This window comes from Hemitrygon akajei, chromosome 10 (assembly GCF_048418815.1).
Source record: "Hemitrygon akajei chromosome 10, sHemAka1.3, whole genome shotgun sequence".
In the NCBI taxonomy this organism is placed as follows: Eukaryota; Metazoa; Chordata; class Chondrichthyes; order Myliobatiformes; family Dasyatidae; genus Hemitrygon; species Hemitrygon akajei.
In genome coordinates, this window is record NC_133133.1 from 17,713,323 (window position 1) to 17,738,633 (window position 25,311).

At 38.7% G+C, this 25,311-nt stretch overlaps 1 protein-coding gene across 2 annotated transcripts in view; it reads right to left on the reverse strand.

The window, feature by feature from the left end:
* Positions 1–6,580: 6,580 nt before the first annotated feature.
* Positions 6,581–25,311, reverse strand: part of LOC140734181 (myotubularin-like) — a 134,871-nt gene continuing 116,140 nt past the window's right edge. Inside the window, exons 10-15 of one of the 2 annotated variants that reach the window (XM_073057827.1) lie at positions 23,958–24,143; positions 23,125–23,331; positions 20,196–20,288; positions 15,293–15,406; positions 13,175–13,348; positions 6,581–10,632 (exon numbers count right to left, since the gene is read on the reverse strand). In XM_073057827.1, the coding sequence (XP_072913928.1) occupies positions 10,456–10,632; positions 13,175–13,348; positions 15,293–15,406; positions 20,196–20,288; positions 23,125–23,331; positions 23,958–24,143 (951 nt within the window). In that variant the 3' untranslated portion in view covers positions 6,581–10,455. Of the gene's footprint in view, positions 10,633–13,174; positions 13,349–13,847; positions 13,913–15,292; positions 15,407–20,195; positions 20,289–23,124; positions 23,332–23,957; positions 24,144–25,311 lie in introns of those variants that run through there. The other variant, XM_073057828.1, reaches the window with a different exon arrangement.

Genomic DNA, 25,311 nt, shown 5'->3' on the forward strand with positions numbered 1-25,311 from the left:
CTGGGTCACTTACCAGCAAAGATAGAGAGGTCCGTTGAAGTCTGATGATACTATTTTTAACAGTATTTATTAGTAAAAATACACAAAAATAATATCAATGCAAATATACAGATAATATACATCGTCAATACTAAATCTAAAAGTGCCGGTATAATAATAATCAATAAGAAATAAGCTCTATCGTTGTCTAGGGGATAATGTATTGTCCGATGGAAATATAAAGTTTACTCAGTTCATGCAGGCTGCAGCCTTTGGGGACCGCTGGGTTGCAATGGTTGGAGAGAGAGAGAGGGATTTGGGAGAAAAACTTGCCAGCTTTCCTTTTATGATTTCGATCCGTCAGGAGTCTCGTTGGTGTGGCCATTCACTTGTAGCCTCTCCTTTAGCTAAACCGTTCTTCCGTGGTGAGCCCGCCAACCCTGGCAAGGGAGGACGCACACGGGCCCCACCGGCTTTTGCTATAAAATGCTGTCACTGAATTTCCAGCGTTTCTCCTGGTGCGTCTAAAGAGGTTGTTCCCCAGACCCTCTTTTATCCTTACTCACGGGGTCTCAGATGTCAATCAGGTTGGGATGATGCAATCCCTCAACCAGCCCACTCTGGTCGTCCCCTGAGGGGCTTCAATGAATAGTACAGTACTCAATACATAATTCCGTCTCCAAGAGACAGTGGCCATTATCAGTGGCTTTGTTTCACTGAGGCCAGGACACATTCCAAACCTTGTGGATTCTCTCTCATTTCCTGGGTCCCAGACCCGAATTAATAGCGATCTTGCGATTCACAAAAAGGAGGGGGCGACTTTGTACCCTTCGGCCCCTCAGAGTTGTGGCACATTCATAACAATAGTATGGGTAGTTTGAAGTGTGTGTATTTTAATGCTAGGAGTATAATGGTTAAGGGTGATGAATTTAGAGCACGGATCAGTACTATGATGTTGTGCTCATTACAGATACTTTGTTGAGAGAGGCAGGAATGGGTGCTTAATATCACAGGGTTTTGATATTTTAGATACATTGTAATGTGATGTTGCAGCTATATAGGACCCTGATCAGACTCCACTTGGAGTACTGTGCTCAGTTCTTGTCGTCTCACTACAGAAAGGATGTGGAAGCCATAGAAAGGGTGCAGAGGAGATTTACAAGGGTGTTGCCTGGATTGGGGAGCATGCTTTATGAGACGAGGTTGGGTGAACTCGGCCTTTTCTCCTTGGAGTGGAGGAAGATGAGAGGTCACCTGATAGAGGTGTATAAGATGATGAGGGGCATTGATCGTGTGGATAGTCAGAGGCTTTTTCCCAGGCCTGAAATGGTTACCACAAGAGGACACAGGTTTAAAGTGCTGGGGAGTAGGTACAGAGCAGATGCCAGGGGGTAAGTTTTTTACTCAGAGTGATGGGTGTGTGAAATGGGCTGCCAGCAACGGTGGTGGAGGCGGATACGATTGGGTCTTTTAAGAGGCTTTTAGATAGGTACATGGAGCTTAGTAAAATAGAGGGCTATAGGTAAGCCTAGTCATTTCTGAGGTAGGGACATGTTCGGGACAACTTTGTGGGCCGAAAGGCCTGTATCGTGCTGTAGGTTTTCTATGTTTCTAAAAGGTAAAGAGAGAGGTAAAGTGGGGGGGGGGGGGATTTGCACTACTAATCCTGGACAATAACATAGCTGCACTCAGATGAGACATAATGGAGGCTCATCCACTGTCTATATGGGTAGAAATCAAAGATAGGAAGGGAGCAATCATTCTAAAGGGATTGTGTTACAATTGCCAGCAGGACATTGAGGAACAGATATGCAGGCAGATTAAGGAAAGAGGTAAAAACAATAGGGTTAATGACATGGGGACTTCAACTTCCCTAATATAAACTGGGATGTTCTTAGTATAAGTTGATCAGATGGGGCAGAATTTGTTAGCTACACCCAGGAGGGTTCCTTAAATCAATGTGGATAACCCAAAAGGACTTGGTGTTGGATAATGAGCCAGGCCCAGCGACTAACCTCTCAGTGACTAAGCAGTTAGGGAACGGTGACCACAACAACTTAAGTTTTAAGATAGGTATAGAAAAGGATAAATATGGAACTTGCAGGAGTGTATTAAATTGGAGTAGAACAAATTTCAAGAGCATCAGGCAGGATCTAAGGAGAGCTAATTGAAAACTGCTGTTTTTGGGCAAGTTCATATCTGACATGTGGGGGATGTTTAAAAATCAACCGCACAGGGTACAGGATAGGTGCAGTATGTCCCAGAAAGAAGGAAGGATGAGGATGGCAAGGTAAGAGAATCTTGAATTGAAAGATTCAATTCAAGATTCAATTGGATGTTAAGAGAAATTAGTCAAGCAGAAGAGAGTATGTAAAGTTGAGGAAGCTAGAATCAATCAGAGCCCTAGAGGATTATAAAAAAAACCGAAAAGAATTAAAGAAGGGAATTAGGAAAGTCAGGAGGGGCCATGAAATGTCCTTGGTAAGTAGGATTAAAGAGAATTCCAATGCATTCTAGACATATATCAAGAGCAAGAAGGGAGAGGGTAGGACCACTCAAGGATAGAGGTATGGAACATCTGCTTGGATGTGGAGGATGCGGGTGAAGTCCTTAATGACTATTCACCAAGGAGGAGGACATGGATGATAGGAAAATCAGTGCTGAGCATATTGATACGGTGGGCCATTTCAAAGTAAAGAAGGTAGTGTTGAGTCTCTTAAAGTGCATTAAGCTGGGTAAGTACTCGGGCTGATGGGATATACCCCAGGTTATTGAGAGAGGCGAGATTGCCGGGGCCTCTCTAGCTACAGACAAGTTCCCAGATGAGTGGTAAGGAAGCTACTGGAGAGAATTCTTAGAGATAGGATTTATGAGCATTTGGAAAGCCATGGCCTAATTAGAGAGAGCCAGCATGGCTTTGTGTGGTGCAAGTTGAGTCTTACTAACTTGTTTCAGTTTTTTGCTGAGGTGACAGGGTGATTGATGAAGGTTGAGCTGTGGATGTTGGCTGCATGGATTTTAGTAAGGTTTGACAAAGTCCCTCATGGGAGGCCTATCCAGAAGATAAAGATGCATGGGGTCCATGGTGAATTGACTGTTTCGATTCAGAACTGGCTTACCCATAGAAGACAGAGAATAGTGGTTGAAGAGACTTGTTCTAGATGCAAGTCTGTGACTTGTGGTATTCTGCAGGGATCTGTGCTGGGACCTCTGCTGTTTGTGATATATACAAAGTGACCTGGGTGAGACTGTAGAAAGGTGGGTTGGGACATTTGCAGACAATATGAAGATTGGTGTTGTGGATAGTGTAAAAGACTGGCAAAGAATACATTGGGATATAGATACGTTGCAGAGATGGGTAGAGAAATGGCAGATGGAGTTTAACCTGGCCAAATGTGAAGTGTTGCACCTTTGGGGTCCAGGTTCATAGCTCCTTGAAAACAGCTGCACAGATTGATAGTGTGGTTAAGAAGGCATATGGCATGCTTGCATTTATTACTTGAGGCACTGAATTCAAAAGTCAGGAAATTATGTTGCAAATGAATAAAACTATAATTAGGCCACATACAGTTCTGGTCACCCCATTGTAGGATGTTGAAACTTTGGGGAAGGCACGGAAGAGGTTTACCAGGATGTTGCCTGGATTAGAGGTCATACGAACTTAAGATTCTTTTCTCTGGAACAGCAGCGACTGAGGGGATTTGTGATGGCAGTTACAGAATTATGAGAGGCAGAGATGGTGTAGAAAGACATCCTTTTTCCCAGGTTGAAATGTCTAATACCAGAGGTCATGCATTTAAGATGAGAGGGGGTAATTTCAAAGGAGATGCGAGGGACAGGCTTTTTCACAGAGTGGTGGGTGCCTGGATCACACTGCCTGGTGTGGTGGTAGAGGCAGTAATATTAGGGACATTTAAGAGACTTTTTGATAGGCACACAAATGTGAAGAAAATGGAAGGATATGGACATTGTGCAGGCAGAGAGAATAGTGAGCCATTTATAAACACGAGAGGTTCCGCAGGTACTGGAAATCCAGAGTCACCCACACAAAATGCTGCAGGAACTCAGCGGGTCAGGCAGCATCTTTGGAAATGAGTAAACTAGAACCCTTCATCAGGACTGGGAAGGAAGGGGGAAGATGGTGGTGGGGGCACCTGGAAGGACTGCTTGGGGATGGAGGTGAGGGAGGATGTGGATGAGCAGGTGCCAGCTTTCTGCTGCTTGCAGGGATAAGTGCCATGAGGGAGATTAGTGGGAAGTGAAGAATAGACAAGCAAGGCCTTGAAAAAATTCATTATTCAATTCTTAATTTGGATATAAAGTTTCATAAGGTCTGGGGACCTTTTATTGAGTATTTTCATAACTTTCCTTTTAATTAAGTTTTTTTTCAGTCCCTTTCAGCTTTTTTTTTGGTAGTAGGCATTATTATCTTCTGTTTTCAATTGTATTTACAGTCTTGGGGGTTTGAATGTTCTGATTTATATTTTCTACATTTTGTTTTAGTTGGTCTGGAGTTTTTTTTGTGGGGTTGGTGGACACTAACTTTACACGACTTCAACTTGGGTGCTTTTTCAATTATTTTATTTCGTATTATATTACTACTATATGTTTATCTTGCACTGTACTAATTTCCTATTTTGTTTTTGGGGGGTTTTTTTGTTTGTAGTGTTGTAGAAAATGCATTAAAAAAAATTTTTTAAAAAGACAAGCCAATCACAGAGGAGTGATCTCTGTGAAAAGTGGAGGGTAGAGGAAGATAAAGGTGTTTGGTGGTAGGGTGCTGTTAAAGATGGCAGAAGTTGCAGAGAATGATGAGCTGGATGCAGAGGCTTGTAGGTAGTAGATAAGGACAAGAGAAACGGAGATGTAGGCAAGGGCAATAAGCCATTTGATTAATAATTTACTTGGCTCAGCACAACTTTGAGGGCCCTTTCCTGTACTGAACTGTTCATGGTTCTATGTTCTAAAACGGATCAAGGTGATAGACATGGTGTGCATTGACTTTAGCAAGGTTTTTGACAAAGTCCTGCTCTATGAATAGTTCTGGTTGCTACATTACAATGAAATGAGGGGATAGCATTAAAAAGTGTACAGAGATTCCTCAAGATATTGCCTGGAATGGAGGACTTTCCTTTTAAAGAGATTGGATAGCCTAGGACCAGAAGGTGCAGCCTCGCAATACAAGGATGGTCCTCTAGAACAACGACGAGAAGGAATTTTAATCAGAGGGGGTGAATTTGTGGAATTCATTGCCACAGATGCTGTAGAGGCCAAATCATTGGGTGTATTTCAAACGGAGGCTGATAGGTTCTTGATTAATAAGGTTGTCAAAAATTATGGGGAATAGGCAGGGGAATGGGTTTGAGAGGGATAATAAATTAACTATGATGGAATGGTGGAGCAGAGTCAATGGGCCAAATAGCCTAATTCTGCTCCTATATCATATGGGTTTATTCTTACTGAAACATAGCAAACTTAGGGATGAATCAACATAAGTTTATATAATTCTGAGGGGCATAGATAGAATAGTTAGTCTTGCTCCTAGGCTGCAGACATCTAGAGGGTATAGATACAAGATGAGAAAATTTGTTTAAAGGTGGGGTGGGGGGGGGGGGCAAGTTCTTGATTAGATGGTGAGGGTTATACAGAACAAGCTGCCAAAGCAGTAGAAGCAAATACAAACTACTGCCTTTTAAAGGCAATAGGAAGGACACTTGGATGGGAAAGTAACCAAATACAGGCAAATGAGATTAGCAGAGTTGAGCTGAAGATCCCATTTCTGTGCTGTATAACTCTAACTTAATAGGTTCAAATTAGTTACTTTGAAAATAAAATCTAAATATGCAAAATCCCTTGTCAATCACCAAGTTTATCTTCAGAAACAAAAATAGTTTTGACTCCAACCACAGGTAAAGTCTGGTGTGCAATAGATATCCACCAAATTCTTTGTTTATATACGCTCACAGGAAGTATATTATACCATAATGAAGCACTGGGTCTGGACCCTAAACTATAAATCTCTGCCTCCAATGACTACAACTTTCTATACAACACAAATAAATTTATACAGCAGGTTAAAACTTAAACATGCCTTCATTTGTGGGTATGCATTCAAGGAGCCATAGATATTGTAAGCTCTAGTATACTTCATCCATTATCAAGCACCCCCATTCACCTAGGACATGCCCTCTTCTTGTTGCTACCATCAAGGTGGTACAGGAGCCTGAAGATACACAATGTTTTAAGAACAACTTCCCCTCTGCCCTCAGATTTCTGAACGGACAATGAACCATGTATGCTACCTCACTGTTTTTCTCTCTTTTTGCACTATTTATTCAATTTTTATATATATTTCTTTGGTCATTTATATTTTTATTATGGATTGCACTGTAATGCTGCCCAAAACAACAGGTTTCATAATGCCAGTGATATTAAAGCTGATTCTGACTGACTCAAAACTGAATATTCTCAGAGCTTTGGAACTATCTACTTTAGCTTTTATATAATCTGCAAATAATACACCAATTAGTGAAATGAGATGGCCATTCATTGAGCATCCTTATTTACAACTAAGAAATGAGCATTCAACATAACAGTGAAATGTCAGAACATCTTAAGATATCTCATTTTTTATTTCTCAATAGTTAAACAGTAGCATATTTGACTGTACAAGGCAAACATAACATAAATCAATTTTGTATACTGTTTAATTATAAACATCAGTTTTTAATGCAATGTATACAAAGCATGTGAAAAGATTAGTCCCTCATTCTATAGTCTCAAATTACTCCATTATTCTTAAAGTTTCAACTTTGATAAACTGTAATCTTATCCCCTGTTAAATCATGCAGTTTTCAGAAACTGCAGATGTGGAAACAAAAAGCAGAGTGTGAGATTGAAGGCAAATATCCTGAGAAAACAATAAATAGACACAAAAAACAGACATTCAAGAAAATGCAACAAAACAGTAAGGGTGAAATTTGTTGAATTTTTAAAAAAGAAATGGTAATGAGATTTTAATAATGTTTTACGGTTTCAAGCTTAAGTCAATTTTCAGTAATGCTAATGAATCCAGGAATTCAACCATCTTGGAAAGTCATTTCTGTCCATTTGACAGTGGCAAAGCATTATTGTCAAGTAAATCTAAACAGGACATAAAAAGAACATGGATGCTACATCAAACTTGAATTAAACCACAAAGATATAGTCTCAATATTCTGTTAAACCTAATAAATATTTGCAAGTGCTGTTATTTACCTACTGTATCATATTTAATTACATTCATTAACAGTTATAAAACTGATTTTAATGAACATTAAAATAATTTGTTAATTTGATGGAAAAATTTGGAAATCATACTGTGTAAGAGAACACACAAAAGAGATTAACAATGGATTATAGCACACATACAAATACCTCTAATTCAAGTGTTGAATCTTCTAACCCTGCGTAAAACACAGCATCTCAATCCCAGAGTACACTTTAGAATTTTTTTTCATCTATTTACTTGTGCTGCAGTCATATAAGCTCATTTTACATCCGACATATTTCAAAGCAAGTTGTTCTCTACGAGGGCAATATTAAAATTAATACAGTCAGTAGTCACAATGAAATATGTGCATCATACATGAACCTTTTAGTACTTTCTTGTGATCTTATACAAAAACTTGAAGATGGAGAACCAAAACAGTAAGAATCAATAATAGCATTTAGCTACAAAATATAGTCTGATTATCAGTAGATTTTGAGAGCATCAGCTTTAAGTAACAGTTTAATCTGCTATAATCTGTTAATCTGTTATAATTACAAATGCTTCATAGCCCACAAAATAAAGGCCTTTGGCTACTACAGATAAAACAATTAAGTAGCTCAATTACTGATTAACCAAAAGGAAAATGATTCAAGCAGCCTGGATTTATGATGTTTAATAATATTCTTGTGGAGAAATGGAATGATTAATAATGTACAATTTATGATTTGCAAAGACAACATGGGCGTATTTATTACAAAGTAGATAAAAACAATTAAAGTTTCTAAGCCTTTAATTCAACTTAATTTAACACTGAGACACTGTTAAACTGAGGTAATAAATGGCAGTACGCCTAATTAATCCCCCAAAAAACCCAACAGGAAATATGCCATCGCTACGATGAATGTACAGCAGAAAACTCCAGGAAGCAACTGTACATTACAGCCTGACAGAAGACAATAGTGGGAACTTTAGATCTTCTTACATGCCTGTTATCCACACCAGATCCTATGTTTTGCTGTCTTAACAGCTACAGATGATCCAATCTACTGACTATGATGGATAGTCATAATTTAAAGTTGTCACACATTTCCCAATTGATCTCAGGCTCAGATTTACAATCAAGGAAGTATTTATATTGAAGACAGTATAATGACTTTTGGCCTACAAATGCCTGGGAATTTCAAAGGGTTCAACAGCAACAAAGCAGACCTTGAAACAATCACATTAAAAAAATAAAAACTTCACAAGTTTTAGGAAATAGAAATTTTAAGGTCAAACATATTTCTCAAAACTGCCTTTTCAGTTACAGTAGAATAACGTATCAATGGCAAAGACTAGGAAGCAACTAAATTTAATGCAGACCTCTGGAACTTGAAGCAAGCTTGCATCAAGAATCAGTTGGGTATTGTACCAACTTTGAAGTTAGGATTGTGTGTTCAATTTGAGACAAATTGGAAATGCCAAAAAAAAACATCCATACACTTTCCAAACCACGAGTCTTTTTTTAAGTGCAAATATTGTTGACATGCAGGTAAAGTTCTGGATTTTAGAAGGTGAACCCAAAAGCAAAAGCATAACTAATAATCAGCATTGGCCAATACATCATAAGTCCTCCTTTGCTACCATTAAGATCAACACAAGATAGTTTACATAGACTTGCACTGACAGGTGAAGCCTTCCACTCTTAACAATAAAGTTCTTACAGTCTAAAAAAATGTTAGGTGGTCTGTAATGTGATTTGAATCCACTCTGAAATTATTGAGTGCTACCAGATTAATTAAACTCAGTTTAATTTACTCTTAAAAATAAGTTAATTTTATGTTAGATACAAAAAGCAAAGCAATTAGGGATTTTTGGGCCTTGCACAACAAACGTGAAATCCTAAACTAATTTTTACATTAAATTTGGCAGATATAAAATGTCCCAAAGCACAATCAAGGTACTACGCTACCCAGAACATCTCTGCAGCACTGGAGGACTGAGAACTAAAGCCTATAATTACTTTTGATATTTTTAACAGTCATTTAACCTTATCGTGGGCCATTTTTTGAACATCCATTTCTATGTGCATTTTCAGCTTTAACCCCATGTTTATTTTCAGATCCATTGGTACAAGGGTGCTAAACAATGAAAAGTGAGGTAAATCAGTTATTAAAATGCAGCACATTCCAACATCAGTCATTATGCTTTCTAGCCCACAAAAATAAAACTATTTCTAAAACTAAACCTTTAAGGGTCAAGTTACGTCAGCATTTCCAGGAAACAATTATTTTGTTTAAATTATGTGTATTTTATTAGAGACAAACAACCCACTATTATGTACAGTGGGCAGGTACACTGGTTGTTTTCATGTAGCTGAGTTGCTCCATCAGGAATGCAGGTGTTCCTGCACTATTGTATTTTTTTTTGTAGGTAAAAACCAATAGTTGTGTTCAAGTGTAAGTTTTTATTTATAAAATGTGAGAAAGTCTAGACTGTAAAATACTGAAGTTCATTTTTTATTCAAACCCTGATGTTTGATCATTTAAAAAGCAACACTGTATAATACAGAGGTTTGGAGAACATGACCATCTACCGTCACATACATGGGGGGTATGGAACTAAAGATGGGCAATGGTGCCAACAGGCAATACCTAATTGGCAGCCCGTGAATCAAACAGAACACAAAATAAGTTGTTGCCTTAATCTGCCCATTTCGTGCTATACCCCGAGATCAATTTCCTCTCAAAGACTTTCCTAACCTAGTGCTTATAATGTTTGGCATTGGCTTTTGACTATCTACTTAACACTATGGTAGGGAGCAGTGTAATTTACTGTACAAGCCACAAATGCTATTGAATTAGTTTAACCCATAGAACCTTGACAGCAGTAAGCCAGACTCCCGCTACTCATAGATTTGAGATGAGTAATTCCACAGTTTTCTTTATTCAGTGACTAAAAGTCAGCAATGCAGCTGACTTAAACAGAAATAGCAGGACATTAACCCTATGTAAATGGCAGCCTGCTACCATTTCAACTAAGGCACAAGCGTAATTTAGAATAATATATTTATCAAAATAGTTTTAATTCATTTTTGTATAAAGAAGCCTTATAGTATTAACATGCAAATAAATCAACACCCCTATCCAGCATTCTTTTAACATGCTGCAGGATAACATTTACAAACTTTTTACAGTTTCTAAAGTAATCCGAGCTACAATGATTCAGATTTCTATATGTGTATCTCAAAGAGTTGTCTGTGATCGTGGAGATACGGGCATTGTAGAAGATGGAGTTGATGAATTAGAAACATGGGGGATCATTCCTGTTGAGGAGTCTGAGATCTGTAGTTCCTCTAGTTTCTTCAATAACTGCTCTCGTATAACCAACAATTCTTTGTATCGCTGTTGAACTGGATCTTGCTGTTCAAAGAAGAACAAGAACACCATTAATAAAACATTAAGTAATTGGTTATGAGTAAAATGGTGTTATTTTATGACAACATTATAGAAAAAATATTCTCCCACAAAGTTAAAAAGTTCTCTTTATGATTTAAGTTCACAACCTCTTCCAATCCACTCAATCCTTCATGTTCTTGAGCAATGGACCAGATGTTATATATGGCAACTGATGCACAGAGCAATTCAGTAATTACTTGCCTCACCGTGAACACTAAACCAAACCAATTCCATATATTATGACTACACTGGATGTTTGCAGTGCGTGATTTACCTTCTGACTCCTAACAATTCCAATATCTGTAAGGCACAAAAGTGTGATGGATTACTCCCCACTTCAGTACAGTTTCAACAGCATTCAATTAGCTGACTACCATTTCCAACAAAGCAGTCCACTTGAAGGGCATTCCATCCACTCCCTCTGCTATCAGTGTTAGCTGCTGCCAAGTGTACCAACTACAAGATGTATTGGAGCAACTTGACAAGGCTTCTGTGACATCAGCTGCAAAATCTTTGACCTTTGCTGTCTAGAAAAAAAAATGTCAGCAGATATACAGGAATGCCTCTTCCTGTAAGTTCATTTGAAATCACAAACTATCCCAAATGCGAAACCTTCACTGTCACAATGTCAAAAACCCCTGGCAGTCCCTGTGTAACAACACTTACCAGATGGACTGTAATAAGAATTAGGCTGAATACAGCAAACAGAAAGGTGAACAAAAAAATGGCAAAGAGATCATGCAAAAATAGAATGGAAGCTAATTTAAAAAGGAACGCAAAATTACTCCACAGGCAAGTAAATTATAAGTGGGCAGTAAGAGTAAGGATGAGATTGGTTAGGTGCTAAGGAAAGTGAACTTATATACAGGGACAATGCACGTGGCTGGGGTACCTAGAAAGTACTTCGTCCTTGTCAAGGAATAGGATGCTAATAAAATCTCAGTGGGACAGAAGGTTGTAGAAACAATAAATGGAATGTCAGGTGAAAAGGAGACATCAAAAAGGCAAGCAAAGCTTAAAATATGAACTAACAGGTTTAAACGGTAGCATCTGAGATTGCCAAGGGATATGAGAAAGGACTTGGCATAATATTTCAAACACCTCTCGATACTGGGAAGGCATCAGAGGACTGAAAAATGAGAAAAGCAATGCCAATGTTCAAAAATGACGACAAGGATACCTTCAATAGCAAGCTATCAGTTTAATCTCAGCCCATAGAAGCTTTTAAAACAAAAATTTTGGAAAACAATATCAAGCATCCATAGAAATTTGAATTAATTAAGTAAAGCAGCACAGACTAGTCAAAGGCAAACTGACTAAATATTAGATTCAAAATTTGCAAAACTGTACCACACAAATTAATGATTAGCTTTAAGAGATATGAGCATCAGTGAAAATCTAGAAGGTGCGTTAGATTTATTTGGGATTAAGAACAACACACACAAAAAAAACAATCAAAAGAAAGATTATCCTTTATCATTTAAAGGAAGTGATGGTTGAATGGCACATTCTGCAACAACAGCCTTTGTCACAGAGTAAGCAACAAAATCTCATGCGAGGAATTCATTATCTGATAAGACCATAAGACATAGGAGCAGAATTAAACCATTCTGCTCATTGAGTCTGCTCTGCCATTTCAATATGGGTGATTTATTATCCCTCTCAACCCCATTACCTTTAACGCACTTACCAATCAAGAACCTCCGCATTAAATATACTCAATGACAGCCTCCAGTGCCATCCGTGACAATGAATTCTAGATTCACCACCCTCTGGCCAAAGAAATTTCTCATCTCTGTTCGAAAGGGACACCCTTCTATTCTGAGGTTCTGCCCTCTCGTCCTAGATTCGTCCTTATAGGAAACGTACTTTCCATGTCTTCTCTATGTAGGCTTTGCAATATTTGATAGGTTTCAATGGCATACCCCCTCATTCTTCTAAACTTCAACAAGTACAGACCCAGAGCCATTAATGTCCTGAATCTTCTCTGGTCCTCTCCAATGCTAGCACATCCTTTCTGAGATAAGGGACCCCAAAATGCTCACAATACTCCAACTGTGGTCTGACCAATGCTTTATAAAACCTCAATAAAAGATTAATCATATTGATGGAAATATGACAGATTCAGTCTAAGTTATGATCGAGTTTTAGTAAAACTGCACAATGTACATGTTTTAAGAGCAGAAATCAGGATCAGTGAAAGTATTGTATTTATATTGAATTGGGTTCATGAGCAGCACATACCATGTTAAAGAATAGCAAAACTAAACAGAAAACTGATCTTTAATCATTTAAAGGAAGAGATGGTCAAATGGCTTAATTCTATACCAACACCCCTTTCTCATGGAGTAAGCAATAATATCTCATATTGGCATCTGGCAAACCAAAGTGCATAACCACAAAAGGAACAACTATCTGGCCATTTTGCACCTTCAAAACCTTACTTGCGCTTGCAGAAACACACAGTGCATGAAAGACAATTTGATCTTTCTCATCATCTCCATACCTGTTGTCTGAACCAAGGGTTCCAACGAATGTAATAGTTGACCCAGAGATCCAAATGTCGCATGCTGGCCACTGGGTATAATACACGGTGGTCTTTTGTATAGAAGGGATTGATGTATTTGTCCATATCACTATTAATAAAAGACCACAAGGATACTGTCCTTTTCCTCAATTCCTTCAATTAAGAAAGAAAATAAATGATAATAGATAATGTTGTACAAATACCACTTCTGATTGATGATTATATGGTATATTTTATCTTCAACCATTTCTTAAATGGTTAATATTGTACTGATCAATTTACATTAGTAAAATAGATCTGAACTGAATTATAAGTTTTCAGACAATTACATGGTTATGCTGATATCCAAGAGGAAAGCTGTAATTCAATACCCAAGAACCAAAAGGATAATTTGTTTTTTATCAGGTCAGAGTCTCAAGTCATATAAAATTTGAAAACATACAAAAGATAGAAATGATAAATTCAGTGAGATACAGAAAAAGACAAGGCAGAGGGAAAGAGAAGTAAAATATTGATAAGCAGCACAGGTCATACAGAGATAGAAAGGGGAATAAGAGAGAGAGAGAGAGAGAGAGAGAGAGAGAAAGAGTAAGGGAAGCAAGCAGAAAAGCAGTTCCAGGAAAAGAGACCCACAAAATTAGTGTTTCCTTACATTTATAAAGTGTCTTTAATGCAGTAAAATGTCCCAAGGCACATAACAACGACACAGCAAGTCAACTAGCATGAAAAAAATAATGGCAGCAGAGTTAAAATGGCATTATCGGCACAAAGATACATTCTTTCAATTAAGAGTATGCTGCAATTCTTCCCTTTCTCCAGGAATTTTGTATCTTGAGTTTTGGATTCCAAAATATGACACAAAAGATAACGGAAAACATGTTCTTTATGAGATTCAATTTCAGTTGCTTCCCCACCTCTTCCCTTCCATCTGCTTTCATTAATAGTTGCTGACTCCCCCAATAAAAGTCAAAAAATAATGGAAAGTGCACTCGGTGGCCATTTTATTAGGTACAGGAATGGTCATCTGCTGTAGCCCATCCACTTCAAGGCTTGATGCATTGTGCATTCAGAATTGTTCTTCTGCACACCTCTGTTGTAACATGAGGTTATTTGAGTTACTATCACCTTCTTGTCAGCTTGAACCAGTTTGACCATTCTCGTTAACAAGGCACTTATGCCCACAGAACTGCCACTCACTGGATTTTTTTTTTGTTTTCATATGATTCTCTGTAAACTCTTGAGACTGCTGTGCGTGAAAATCCCAGATCAGCGGCTTCTGAGATACTCAAGCCATCCCGTCTGGCACAAACAATCATTCTATGGTCAAAGGCACTTAGATCACATTTCTTCCCCAATCTGAAGTTGGCCTGAAAAACAAATGAACCTCTTGACCATGTCTGCATGCTTTTGTGCACTGAGTTGCTGCCACACAATTATGTCCTTTACAGACATGCAGTAGAGAGCATCCTAACACGCTGCATCACTGTATACCAAACCTGCACTCCGGTGGATAGGAAGGCTCTCTAGTGGGTAGTCAGAACAGCCCAACACATCACCGTCACAGGCTTATCTGCCCTCAAAGACATGTGTATATACACAAAGATGTCAGAAAAAGGCCAGTAACACCCACCCTGTCCATGGAGTCTGTCCCACTCCCATCAGGGAGAAAGCTTAAATCTTGAATTAGATATTTGCATTAACAAGCAGTGAACATGTGTACCTTAATAAAGTAGCCACTGAGTGCAAATATGAATGGAAAGGAGCCAAGGAGAAATTAAACCAGAATGAAGAGAGAGAAATAGGTGCAGTGAAATAAAAACAAACAGCTGAAGAGAAAATAAGAGTGAAATAAAGGCAACCAGGATGAAAAGAATGCCTAAGCACACGCTTAGTTTAAAAAGGTAGGAAATACAAAATATTTTTTTAATCCATGTACCTTTATTCTTATCCCACATCCCTCCCTTATCCTTCCCATCTCAAAAACTAGTTTTAGTGCCTAACCACAGGTTTTAAGTAATTAAGCAGGTATAAAAAATCCACCATGGTGATCACCACTAGATGTCTGGTAGGTAGTCTCCAAATTGTGCTTATACCAACCTCCTTTGTGCGCTGCTGTTCACAAGTGTAAAGGAAGGTTCCAAACCGACAGCTGTACAGATGATCCAGAACGGTAATCAAGAAAACCTCATTAAACTGAAAGGCAGTTGGAAACTAGAACCAAAAAAAAGAACATCCCTTTGAGCATATTTTAATAAATCTCCTTAAAGGTGAAGATGAAACTTTTACTTTACCTCACAATAAGATGGGGAGTTCTAGTTCAAATTAGTCTAATTTATATTCCATTTAACAATACCAAATAAAAGCTGACATTTTCTCACCAAAATGAGTCATTTTACTCAAATTGTCCATATTTATGTTGTTTCAGAGAATCAGGCAGAACCACTCGAGTCTCAGCCTCCCATACCCACAGACACTTATTTTCTAATCTTCATTTCTGTACAAGAATGATGGGAGATTTGATAGAGATATACAAAATTATGAGGGGTTGGTAGGTAGGTAGGTGGCATCCGTCGGTCTCGAGAGACCATGGATCTGCATCTGGAGTTTCCAGGGCGCAGGCCTGGGCAGGGTTGTATGGGAGACGGGCAGTTGCCCAAGCTGCAAGCCTTCCCCTCTCCACGCCACCGATGTCGTCCAAGGGAAGGGCACTAGGACCCATGCAGCCTGGCACTGGTGACGTCGCAAAGCAATGTATTATTAAGTGCCTTGCTCAAGGACACAAACACGCTGCCTCAGTTGAGGCTCGAACCAGTGACCTTCAGGTTACTAGTCTGATGCCTTGCCCACTAGGCCACGCGCCAACATTATGAGGGGTATTTATAGGGTAAATGCAAGCAGGCCTTTTCCACTGAGATTGGGTGAGACTAGAACTACAGGTTATAGGTTGAGGGTGAAAGGTGAAATGTTTAAGGGGAACATGAGGGGGAACTTCTTCACTTAGACCAGGGGTTCCCAACCTGTGGTGCATGGACCTTTTGTTTAATGGTATTGGTCCATGCATCAAAAACGTTTAAGAACACCCAACCTAGGAGGTGATGAGAATGGGAATAAGCTGCCAGAAATGGTGGATGCAGATTTGATTGCTACATATAAGAGAGGTTTGGATAAGTACATGGATGGGAGGGATACAGAAGGCTATGGTCCAGATTTGGGTTGAAAGGACTAGGCAGAATAACAGTTCAGTATGGACTAGATGGCCATTTGTACACATGTGACCTATACAAAAGGGATGGGTTACACTTGAATTCGGGGGGGGGGGGGGGGGGCTTGCAGACAGGTTTGCTGGAGCCGTTGGGAATGGCTTGAACTAATATGGCAGGGGGAATGAGAACCTGTATGATAGAGATGAGAATGAGCCTGCAGGTTTACAAGTTCATTGTCGTTGAGTCCAACTCTTCGTAACTTCATGGACCAAAGGGTCCATAGGGTTTTCATGGCAAGATATGGAAGTAGATTGCCAGGCCTTTCTTCCGCACAAATACTGCTGCTGCCTAGGCTGGGACCCGGCTGGGTTTAAACTCAGGATGATCTGCCTTTAAATCCAGTGCTGATGCCATTACTCTACCAGCCAGCCTGGTTTGCAAGTAGATGATGCAAGGAAGGACAAGCAATGATTGCATACAACTGCAAACAGAGCAAAGAGTTAAATTGTACCACAGAGGCAAAATTCATGAGGGCAAAGAATGCAGGACTGAAGGTGCTGTATTTAAATGCATTTAGCATTCGGAATAAGGTGTAGAGATTGGTCGGTATGACATGGACATCTGAGTCATGGCTGAAAGAAGGTCATAGTTGGAACTTTAACATTAAAGAATATAAATTGTATCAAAAGAACAGACAGGAAGGCATAGGCAGTGGCGCGACTATTGGTAAGAGATGGAATTACATCTTTAGAAAGAGGTGACATAGGATCAGAGAATGTCAAAGTGGGTGGAGTTAAGAAACTGAAAGGGTAAAAAAATCATTATGGGAATCATATATTGTCCTCCAAATTGTAGCCAAGATGTGGGGTTGAGATTGCAAAGGGAGCTGGAAAGGGCAATCTCACAATTGTAATGGGGGACTTCAATATACAAGGGGATTGGGAAAATCAGGTTGGTGTCGGATTCCAAGAGGTGGAACTTGTTGTGTGCCTACACATTGGGTTTTTAGAGCAGCTTGTGCTTGAACCTACTAGGGGAAAGGCGCTCTTAGACTGGGTGAGTGCAATGACCCAGATTTTATTAGTCAGCTTAACATAAAGGAACCCTTAGGAGGCAGCGATCGTAATATGATTGAATTCATACTGCAACTTGAGAGGGAGAAGTCCAAGTCACATGTATCAGTATCGAAGTGGAATAAATGGAATTACAGAGGCACGAGAGAGAAGCTTGCTCAGGTGTTTTGGAGGGGAATATTGGTGGGGATGATAGCAGAACAGAGGTGGCTGAAGTTTCTGGGAATAGTTCAAAGGCGCAGGATAGATATGTCCCACAGAAGTTGTTCTCAAATGGCAGGGCTAGGCAACTGTGGCTGACAAGGGATGTTGAGGACTGCAGAAAAGCCAAGGAAAGAGCATTTCAGGTTACAAAAGTGAGTGGGAAGGTGGATGATTGGGAAGCTTTTAAAGTCTAATATAAGGTAACTAAAAAAGCTATAAGAAGGGAAAAGATGAAATACAAGGGCAAACTAACTGATAATATATAGCAAGATACTAAAAGTTATTTCAGTTATATAAAGAATAAAAGAGAGGTGAGAGTTGATATTGGACCACTAGAAAATTATGCTGGTGAGGTAGTAATGGAGACAAAGAAATGGGGAAAATTATGCTGGTGAGATAGTAATGGAGACAAAGAAATGGCAGATGAACTTATTAAGTACCTTGCTTCATTCTTTACTGTGGAAGACGCTAGCTATATGCCCAGAAGTCCATGAGTGTCAAGGAGCAGTAGTGAGTACCATTGCTATTACAAAGGAAAAGTGCTTGGCAAACTGAAAGGTCTTAAAGTGGATAAGTCACCTGGACCAGAAGAACTACATCCCAGACACTTGAAAGATGTTGCTGAAGAGATAATGGATGCATTGGTCATAATTTTTCAAAAATCACCTGATTTTGAGATGGTCCTGGAGCACTGGAAAATTGCAAATGACACTCCACTCTTCAAGGAGGGAAGACAAAAGAGACAAAATTATAGGCCAGTTAGCCTAATCTTAGTGGTTGGTAAAGTGTTTGGAGTCCGTTACTAAGGACGAGGTTTCAGGGTACTTGATAAAATAAGTCAAAATCAGCATAGTTTCTGTAAAGGGAAATCTTGCCTAACAAATCTGTTAGAGTTCTTCGGGGAAGAAACAAGCAGGGTGAACAAAGGAGAGGCAGTGAATGTTATTTACTTAGATTTTCAGAAGGCGTTTGATAAGGTGCCTCACATGAGGCTGCTTAACAAGATAAAATCCTATGGTGTTATAGGAAATATACTGCCATGGATAGAGGAATGGCTGACAGACAAAAGGCAGCAAAGTGGGAATAAAGAGGGCCTTTTCTGGTTGGCTGCCAGTGACTACTCGTGTTCCTCAGGGGTCAGTATTGGGATCGCTACTTTTCACATTGTTTGTCAATGATTTAGATAGTGGAATTGATAGCTTTGAGGCAAAGTTTACAGATGATAAGAAGATAGGTGGTGGAGTAGGTAGTGCCGAGGAAGCAATGCGACAGCAGCAGGACTTAGACAAATTGAAAGAATGGGCAAAAAAGTGACAGATGGTATACAGTGTTGGTAAATGCATGATAATTCATTTTGGTAAAAGGAACAATATTGCAGACAATAATCTATATAGGAAGAAAATTCAAACATCAGAGGTGCAGAGGGACATAGGAGCCCTCATGCAAAACTGCCAGAAGGTTAATTTAGAGGTTGAGTCTGTGGTAAAGAAGGCAAATGTAATATTGGCATTTATTTCAAGGGGAATAGAATATAAAAGCAAGGAGATAATGCTGAAGCTTTATAAGACACCAATCAGGCCGCAATCAGTTTGGACCCCTTATCTCAGAAAGGATGCACTGTCATTGGAGAGAGTCCAGAGGAGGCTCACGAGGATGATTCTGGGAATGAAGGGTGTTTTGAGGAGTTTTTGGCAGCTTTGGGCCTATACTCACTGGAATTTAGAAGAATGCGTGGGGATCTCTTTGAAATCTACCAAATGTTAAAAGGACGATTTAAGCTGGATGTAGAGAAGACGCTTCCTGTAGTGGGGGGTAACCAGATCTAGAGGACACAACCTCAAAATTGAAGGGTGACCTTTTAAAACAGAAGGAGGAATTGTTTTTTGCCAAAGAGTGGTGAATCTGTGGAATGCTCTGCCATAGACTGTGGTGGAGGCCCAAGTCTGTGGGTATATTCAAAGTGGAAGTTGATAGATTCCTGATTGGCCAAGGCATCAAGAAACATGGTGAGAGGGCAGGTGTATAGAGTTGAATGGGATCCGGGATCAGCCATAATGAAATTGTGCAGCACATTCAATGGGCTGAATGGCCTAATACTGCTCCCGTCTTATGGCTTTTTGGGCCAAAGGGCTTGCTCCTGTGTTGTGGTGCTCTACAAATCGAAAAGTGAATGCGCCATTGTCTCCATTTATGTCATTACCATGATCACCCACTGTATAGTCCAGTCAAGACATCCCACCCCCCCCAGATCTGAAGCTACAATATTAACTTCCTATGACCTCAGCAGTCCTTGAAAGAGTAGAACTGTAAATAAACTATTGAACATTACTAGAACAATGTTTTCCATAAAATTTAAAAAATATATCCTATGAATGTATTTTTTCCAAATCTGATTTTATTATATAAACAACTTTTAGTAACACCAACATTCTCTCTATAGAAGTTAATCAAAATATTCAGAAACATGAAGTTCAGTTTGAAACAAGTCATCAAGTGGGACCTGGTATTAAAAGTACTCACCTGTTTTGTCATTTGCCACACACAATCAATGAACTGCAGGAATATAGGAGATCGATCTGCATCTGCATGATTCTTGTCACCATGCCCAACTCTCTAAAATGGAAAACATAGCCAAAAAGCGTTTCCCAATTCAACTAAAGATTACAGATAATTTTCATTTTAAAAATATATAATTGCAAACTGACAGCATCCTGATTTTAAATTGATGATGCTACTTTGCATAATGCTAAACACGCTGCAGCAGTTATAGAATTCTTAGCAGTACTGAAAGTTCTGTGACTGCAACCTGTTCAGATGTTGATAGAGTTTATTGCTTATATTTTAAGAATGATCACAATTTTACTAGTTACCTATCATCAACTGGAGATGTCTATACATTCCTATAATCTAGAAGATAAGAAACTGGAGTAGAAGTAGGCCATCTGGCCCGCCAAGCCTGCTCCGCCATTCAGTAAGATCATGGCTGATCTAGCCATGGACTCATTTCCACCTACCTGCCTTTTCCCCATAACCCTTAGCTACCCGCTATGCAAAAATCTATCCAACCTTGTCTTAAATATATTTAATCAGGTAGTCTCCACTGCTTCACTGGGCAGAGAATTCCACAGATTCACCTCTCTCTGGGAAAAGCAGTTCCTCTTGCTCTCCTATTCCTACAAAGTTCATACACCAGATTTATTAGGCAGATGGCCTAATAACTAAGCCTACAGCACTCATGCTGTGATTATCACAAATTTGTCTTTTACAATGACACAAGCTAGACCTTCAGTTCATCAGGAGCGGCTAACCATCTGCGGAAGTGAAAAACAACTCTCCTACCAGCAGCTTAGAACATGTGAGCCAAGGTAGAATTCAGATTCAGCTCCAAATGCTATGCAAGTACATTTTAACACTTGGGAAATATCTGACAATCTGCAGTGTTTGCCTTCAGACAAAAATTACTCTTCAGAATCATCCTTTTATAGCTAAATAGTATTTATTTCTTCACTTATTATCTGTGGTATGTGCATCTGCAGGCAAGCTAACATTTATTACCCATCCATAAATGTCCTCAAAAAGCTAGTGGAGAGGGCTGATATTATGCATTTAGTAGGTTATTTATTATTTATTTAGAGGTATAGCATGGTAGCCAGCCTCTCTGACCCATCAAGCCTGCACCACCCAATTACACCTGTCACCAATTAATGTGGGAGGAAACTACAGTACCCAGAGAAACCCATACCTCTACTCTCTTAGAAGTTTGCGCAGATTTGGCATGTCCTCTTAAACTTTGGCTAACTTCTATAAATATGCGGTGGAGACTATTGACTGGTTATATCACAGTCTGGTATGGAAACATCAATGTCCTTGAACAGCAAAGCCTACAAAAATTAGTGAATACATCCCAGTCCATCATGGTTAAAGCCCTCCCCACCAATGAACACATCTACGAGGAGCAATGTCGCAGGAAAGCAGCATCCATAATCGAAGACCACACCACCCAGGACATGCTCTCTTCTCACTGCAGCCAGCAGGAAGGAGGTAGTGGAACCTCAGGTTTCACACCATGAGGTTCAGGAACAGTTATTACCCCTCAACCATCAGGCTCTTGAACCAAAAGGACTAATTTCACTTACCCATCACTGAACTGTTCCCACAAACTATGGACTCACTTTCAAGTACTCATATTCTTGATAGTCATTGTTTATTTATTTATGACTATTTTATTTATTTCTTGTTTTTGTATTTGCAGTTCATCATCTTTTGCACATTACTTGTTTGTGTACCTTTATTGTTTGCAGTTTTTCATTGATTCTGTTGTGTTTGTGTACTTACTGTGAATGCCCACAAGGAAATTAATCTCAGGGTAGTATATGGCAACATATACAAACTTTGATAATAAATTTACTTTGAACTTAGTCTATTTCTACAGCAGGACATTGCGTTTCAGCAAAAGAAGAAATAACATGCATTATAAAGAACCTTTGAATTTAGTATAGTAAATCACTTGGTTAATAATTAATTGAACAGTAACATCAGCTGTTCAAAATTCAGCAACATTTCAAGAAATTAAACCTTCCATTAGCTGCATTTTAGTGGAAAACGTTTACTTCAGCTAGCAGATTACTTCAGGGAGCAGATTACATAGGTTGGCAGATCTTACTGGGTCCAAATGAGGATCAACATCATGCAAATGTCACTAAGAACAATGTATTAACACTGGCCAACGTCTTTATAACTTCAGAACACCTATGGGCATATGCAGCACAGTAGTGTAGTGATTAGCGTAATGCTGTTACTCTGCCAGCAACTAAGGTTCAATTTCTGCCACTGTTTGTAAAAATGATGTACATTCTCTCCATGCATGAGGATTTTCTCCAGGTGCCCTGGTTTCCTCCCACATTCCAAAGACATATGAGCTAGTAGTTTAATTGGTCACATGGGTATAACTGGGAACATGGACTCATTGGGCTAGAAGTGTCTGTTATCGAGTTTTATTCTAATCTAAATTGTACTAGTTTCTGTAATAAGCCTCTGACTCCAGAGGTAATAATTTAATAATTAGAATTTATGTTTGCAGCAATAAAATATTAACTTAATTTCAAGAAGATGGCATGATGGAGACAAAGCAGACATTTGTTCACCTTTATAATGCATCCAAATTATTACATTATGAACAAGTCTCAATATTAACATTCACCAATAAGCAAGTTTTTCTATAAGACCCAAGCTGTACCAAAAGCAACAACTTTATTCAGAGGAATTTTGATTCTCTTCAGTGAGAGATACATGTATTATGTCATGCAATGAATACTGTTACTCTTATGTTATCCAAACTATGACTTATACATTAGTCAGTGTACACGGCATCAGAGCAGTTGGGGTAACATAAATTCACCCTTACAAAATTAACAAATTAAGAGTCTGAATAGTGGTTTGAAATTCTTACCGTTGCAAATTTGTGCCCAAAACTTATCCATTCCTTTTCAATAAGTACTTCAAACCCTTTGGTTGTTCGATAAAAGCTGTCAAGCATTAGTAAAGCTAGAGATGTTAGTTGTGCAGTACGATCCCAGCCATCACTGCAGTGGATCAATGCTGAATTCTTTCCAGATGCGACTTTGTCTGCAACTTGGATGGCTCCTGCCAGAACAAACTAGATATAAAGATGTAAGTTGCAAAGGTGTGTCCTTTTTAGAAAAAAGCTTACTCATTTTACAATATAAATCTTTATTGTTTCCAAGAAACTCAGTTAAAAGGATCTAAGAATTCATTTAGGATCGGAATGTTGTTGCTTGCTTATATCGTTTGCATGATTTGTGTTTTTGGTTTTCCTTTCTCTACACATCTGGTGTTGGTCTTTATTTATTTTTAATTGGGCTCTTTCAGGTTCCTTGCTCTGTGGCTGTCCGCAAGCAAACAAATCTCAAGGTTGTATAATTTATGCATTCTTTGATAATAAATCTACTTTGAAATCCTTGAAAAGGTGGTACTGAATAAAAATTACAAGCACAATTAAAAGTATTTTTGTGACAATTTGTTAATTCAGATTCATTTATTTATCACATGCACATTGAAATATAGTGAAAAATTTGAATTAACAACCAACATACTGCAGTACTTAAGTAAAAACAAAGTTTAAATCATTCTCTCCATAATCAGGCTTGGAAAGGTGAGAAATTGTGCTATCTAATGTTCTTTAAATAAAATATGAAAGTAGCACGTCATGTTTTGCTGCTCATCACCAGTCACTTTACACAACAGCAGTCAGAACCATCTCACCTTGATGTGTTCCAACCAGTGTGTAGACTCAAGACTTGACAGCCAATGGGACTCCTCCACAGTGGGGTACACTATATCCTTCAACTTCCTCAGAGACTCCCTCATCACATGGATATTATGAATGTCAAGGAAAATTAGTTCTGCTCTCTGATAGGCATCATCACCTTCATAGCCTCCACCAGTAGCCTGAAACATAAAAAGGGGACATTCTCAATTTCCAACAAAAGACTTTGTGATTTATATAGGACTGGATAAAAGGAAGAGGTTGTTACAAGACACACACATAACAATTTAGAAGCAACTCAACCAGGTCATTTTTTTAAAAAATCACATTATACAAGAAATACAAAAATAACATTTAAAACATTCAAGATATTATATGTAATTGACCTTTGAATAATATAGCTTTTTATTGGAAACAGAAAAACATTAGCCAAATTATGACTTTCGCCTTACAGTTTCAGTGTACCCAGCTTCAGAGCTGTTCAGGTAACAGAAATTCATCCTTACAAAATTCACAAATCACAATTAAAAAATTTAAGATTTCAGAATGCAACCCCACCATAATGCCAGGACATAATGTATTTATGTCACAACTTTCAAAACCTAGGCATTATTAAATAGCTTCCGTACCTACAGTAAAATACAGTACATCCACAGCACCCCCATGAAGAATTAAAGTGCGAAATGATTAGCTTTCATTTCATTCATATTTTAATGTTTGTTGATTTTTGAACAGTTTATGAATCTCTAAACATAACTATTTTTATTCTGCTACTTTTCACAGCTTTTTTTATTTTGTTGTTTCTTTCCATACCTTGTGGTGCATCAGGTGGCGTTTTTGCTGTTTCCATAGCATTTTGACTTATTTTTACAAGGCCAAGTTGTTAGCTTGACACTCAACCCAGAATGGTTGGAAAGCGTGCAAGTGGCCGGCCAGGTTCAAACTAGGGATCATTTGTTTCAAAGTCCGATGCTGATGCCACTAAACCACCAGCCGCTATTTTTCTCACATCTTTTGAATCTGAGACTTTTTAAACAAATATCTATAATGTCAGACAGGATTATTAATTCTATCTCTTCCACTGTTATCACTTTAATATTTCTTTTTGCAATACAGCTTTGCAGCTTTCAGCTGTTTGCACTCACTGCATTTGTTATTACCACGTTGTTCACTTGGTGAGCTTCACATAAGTAAAGAAATTTCATTCACCCTGATGTATGGATCAGCTATAAACTATTTCTGTGTTTCTGATCAATGCTAGACTAACAGGTGAAGCACAGGAATTGAAAGCATACAATAGGGTCATCCAATCATAAAACAAAAGTTAATTTGATTTCAGTGAGAAGTCTG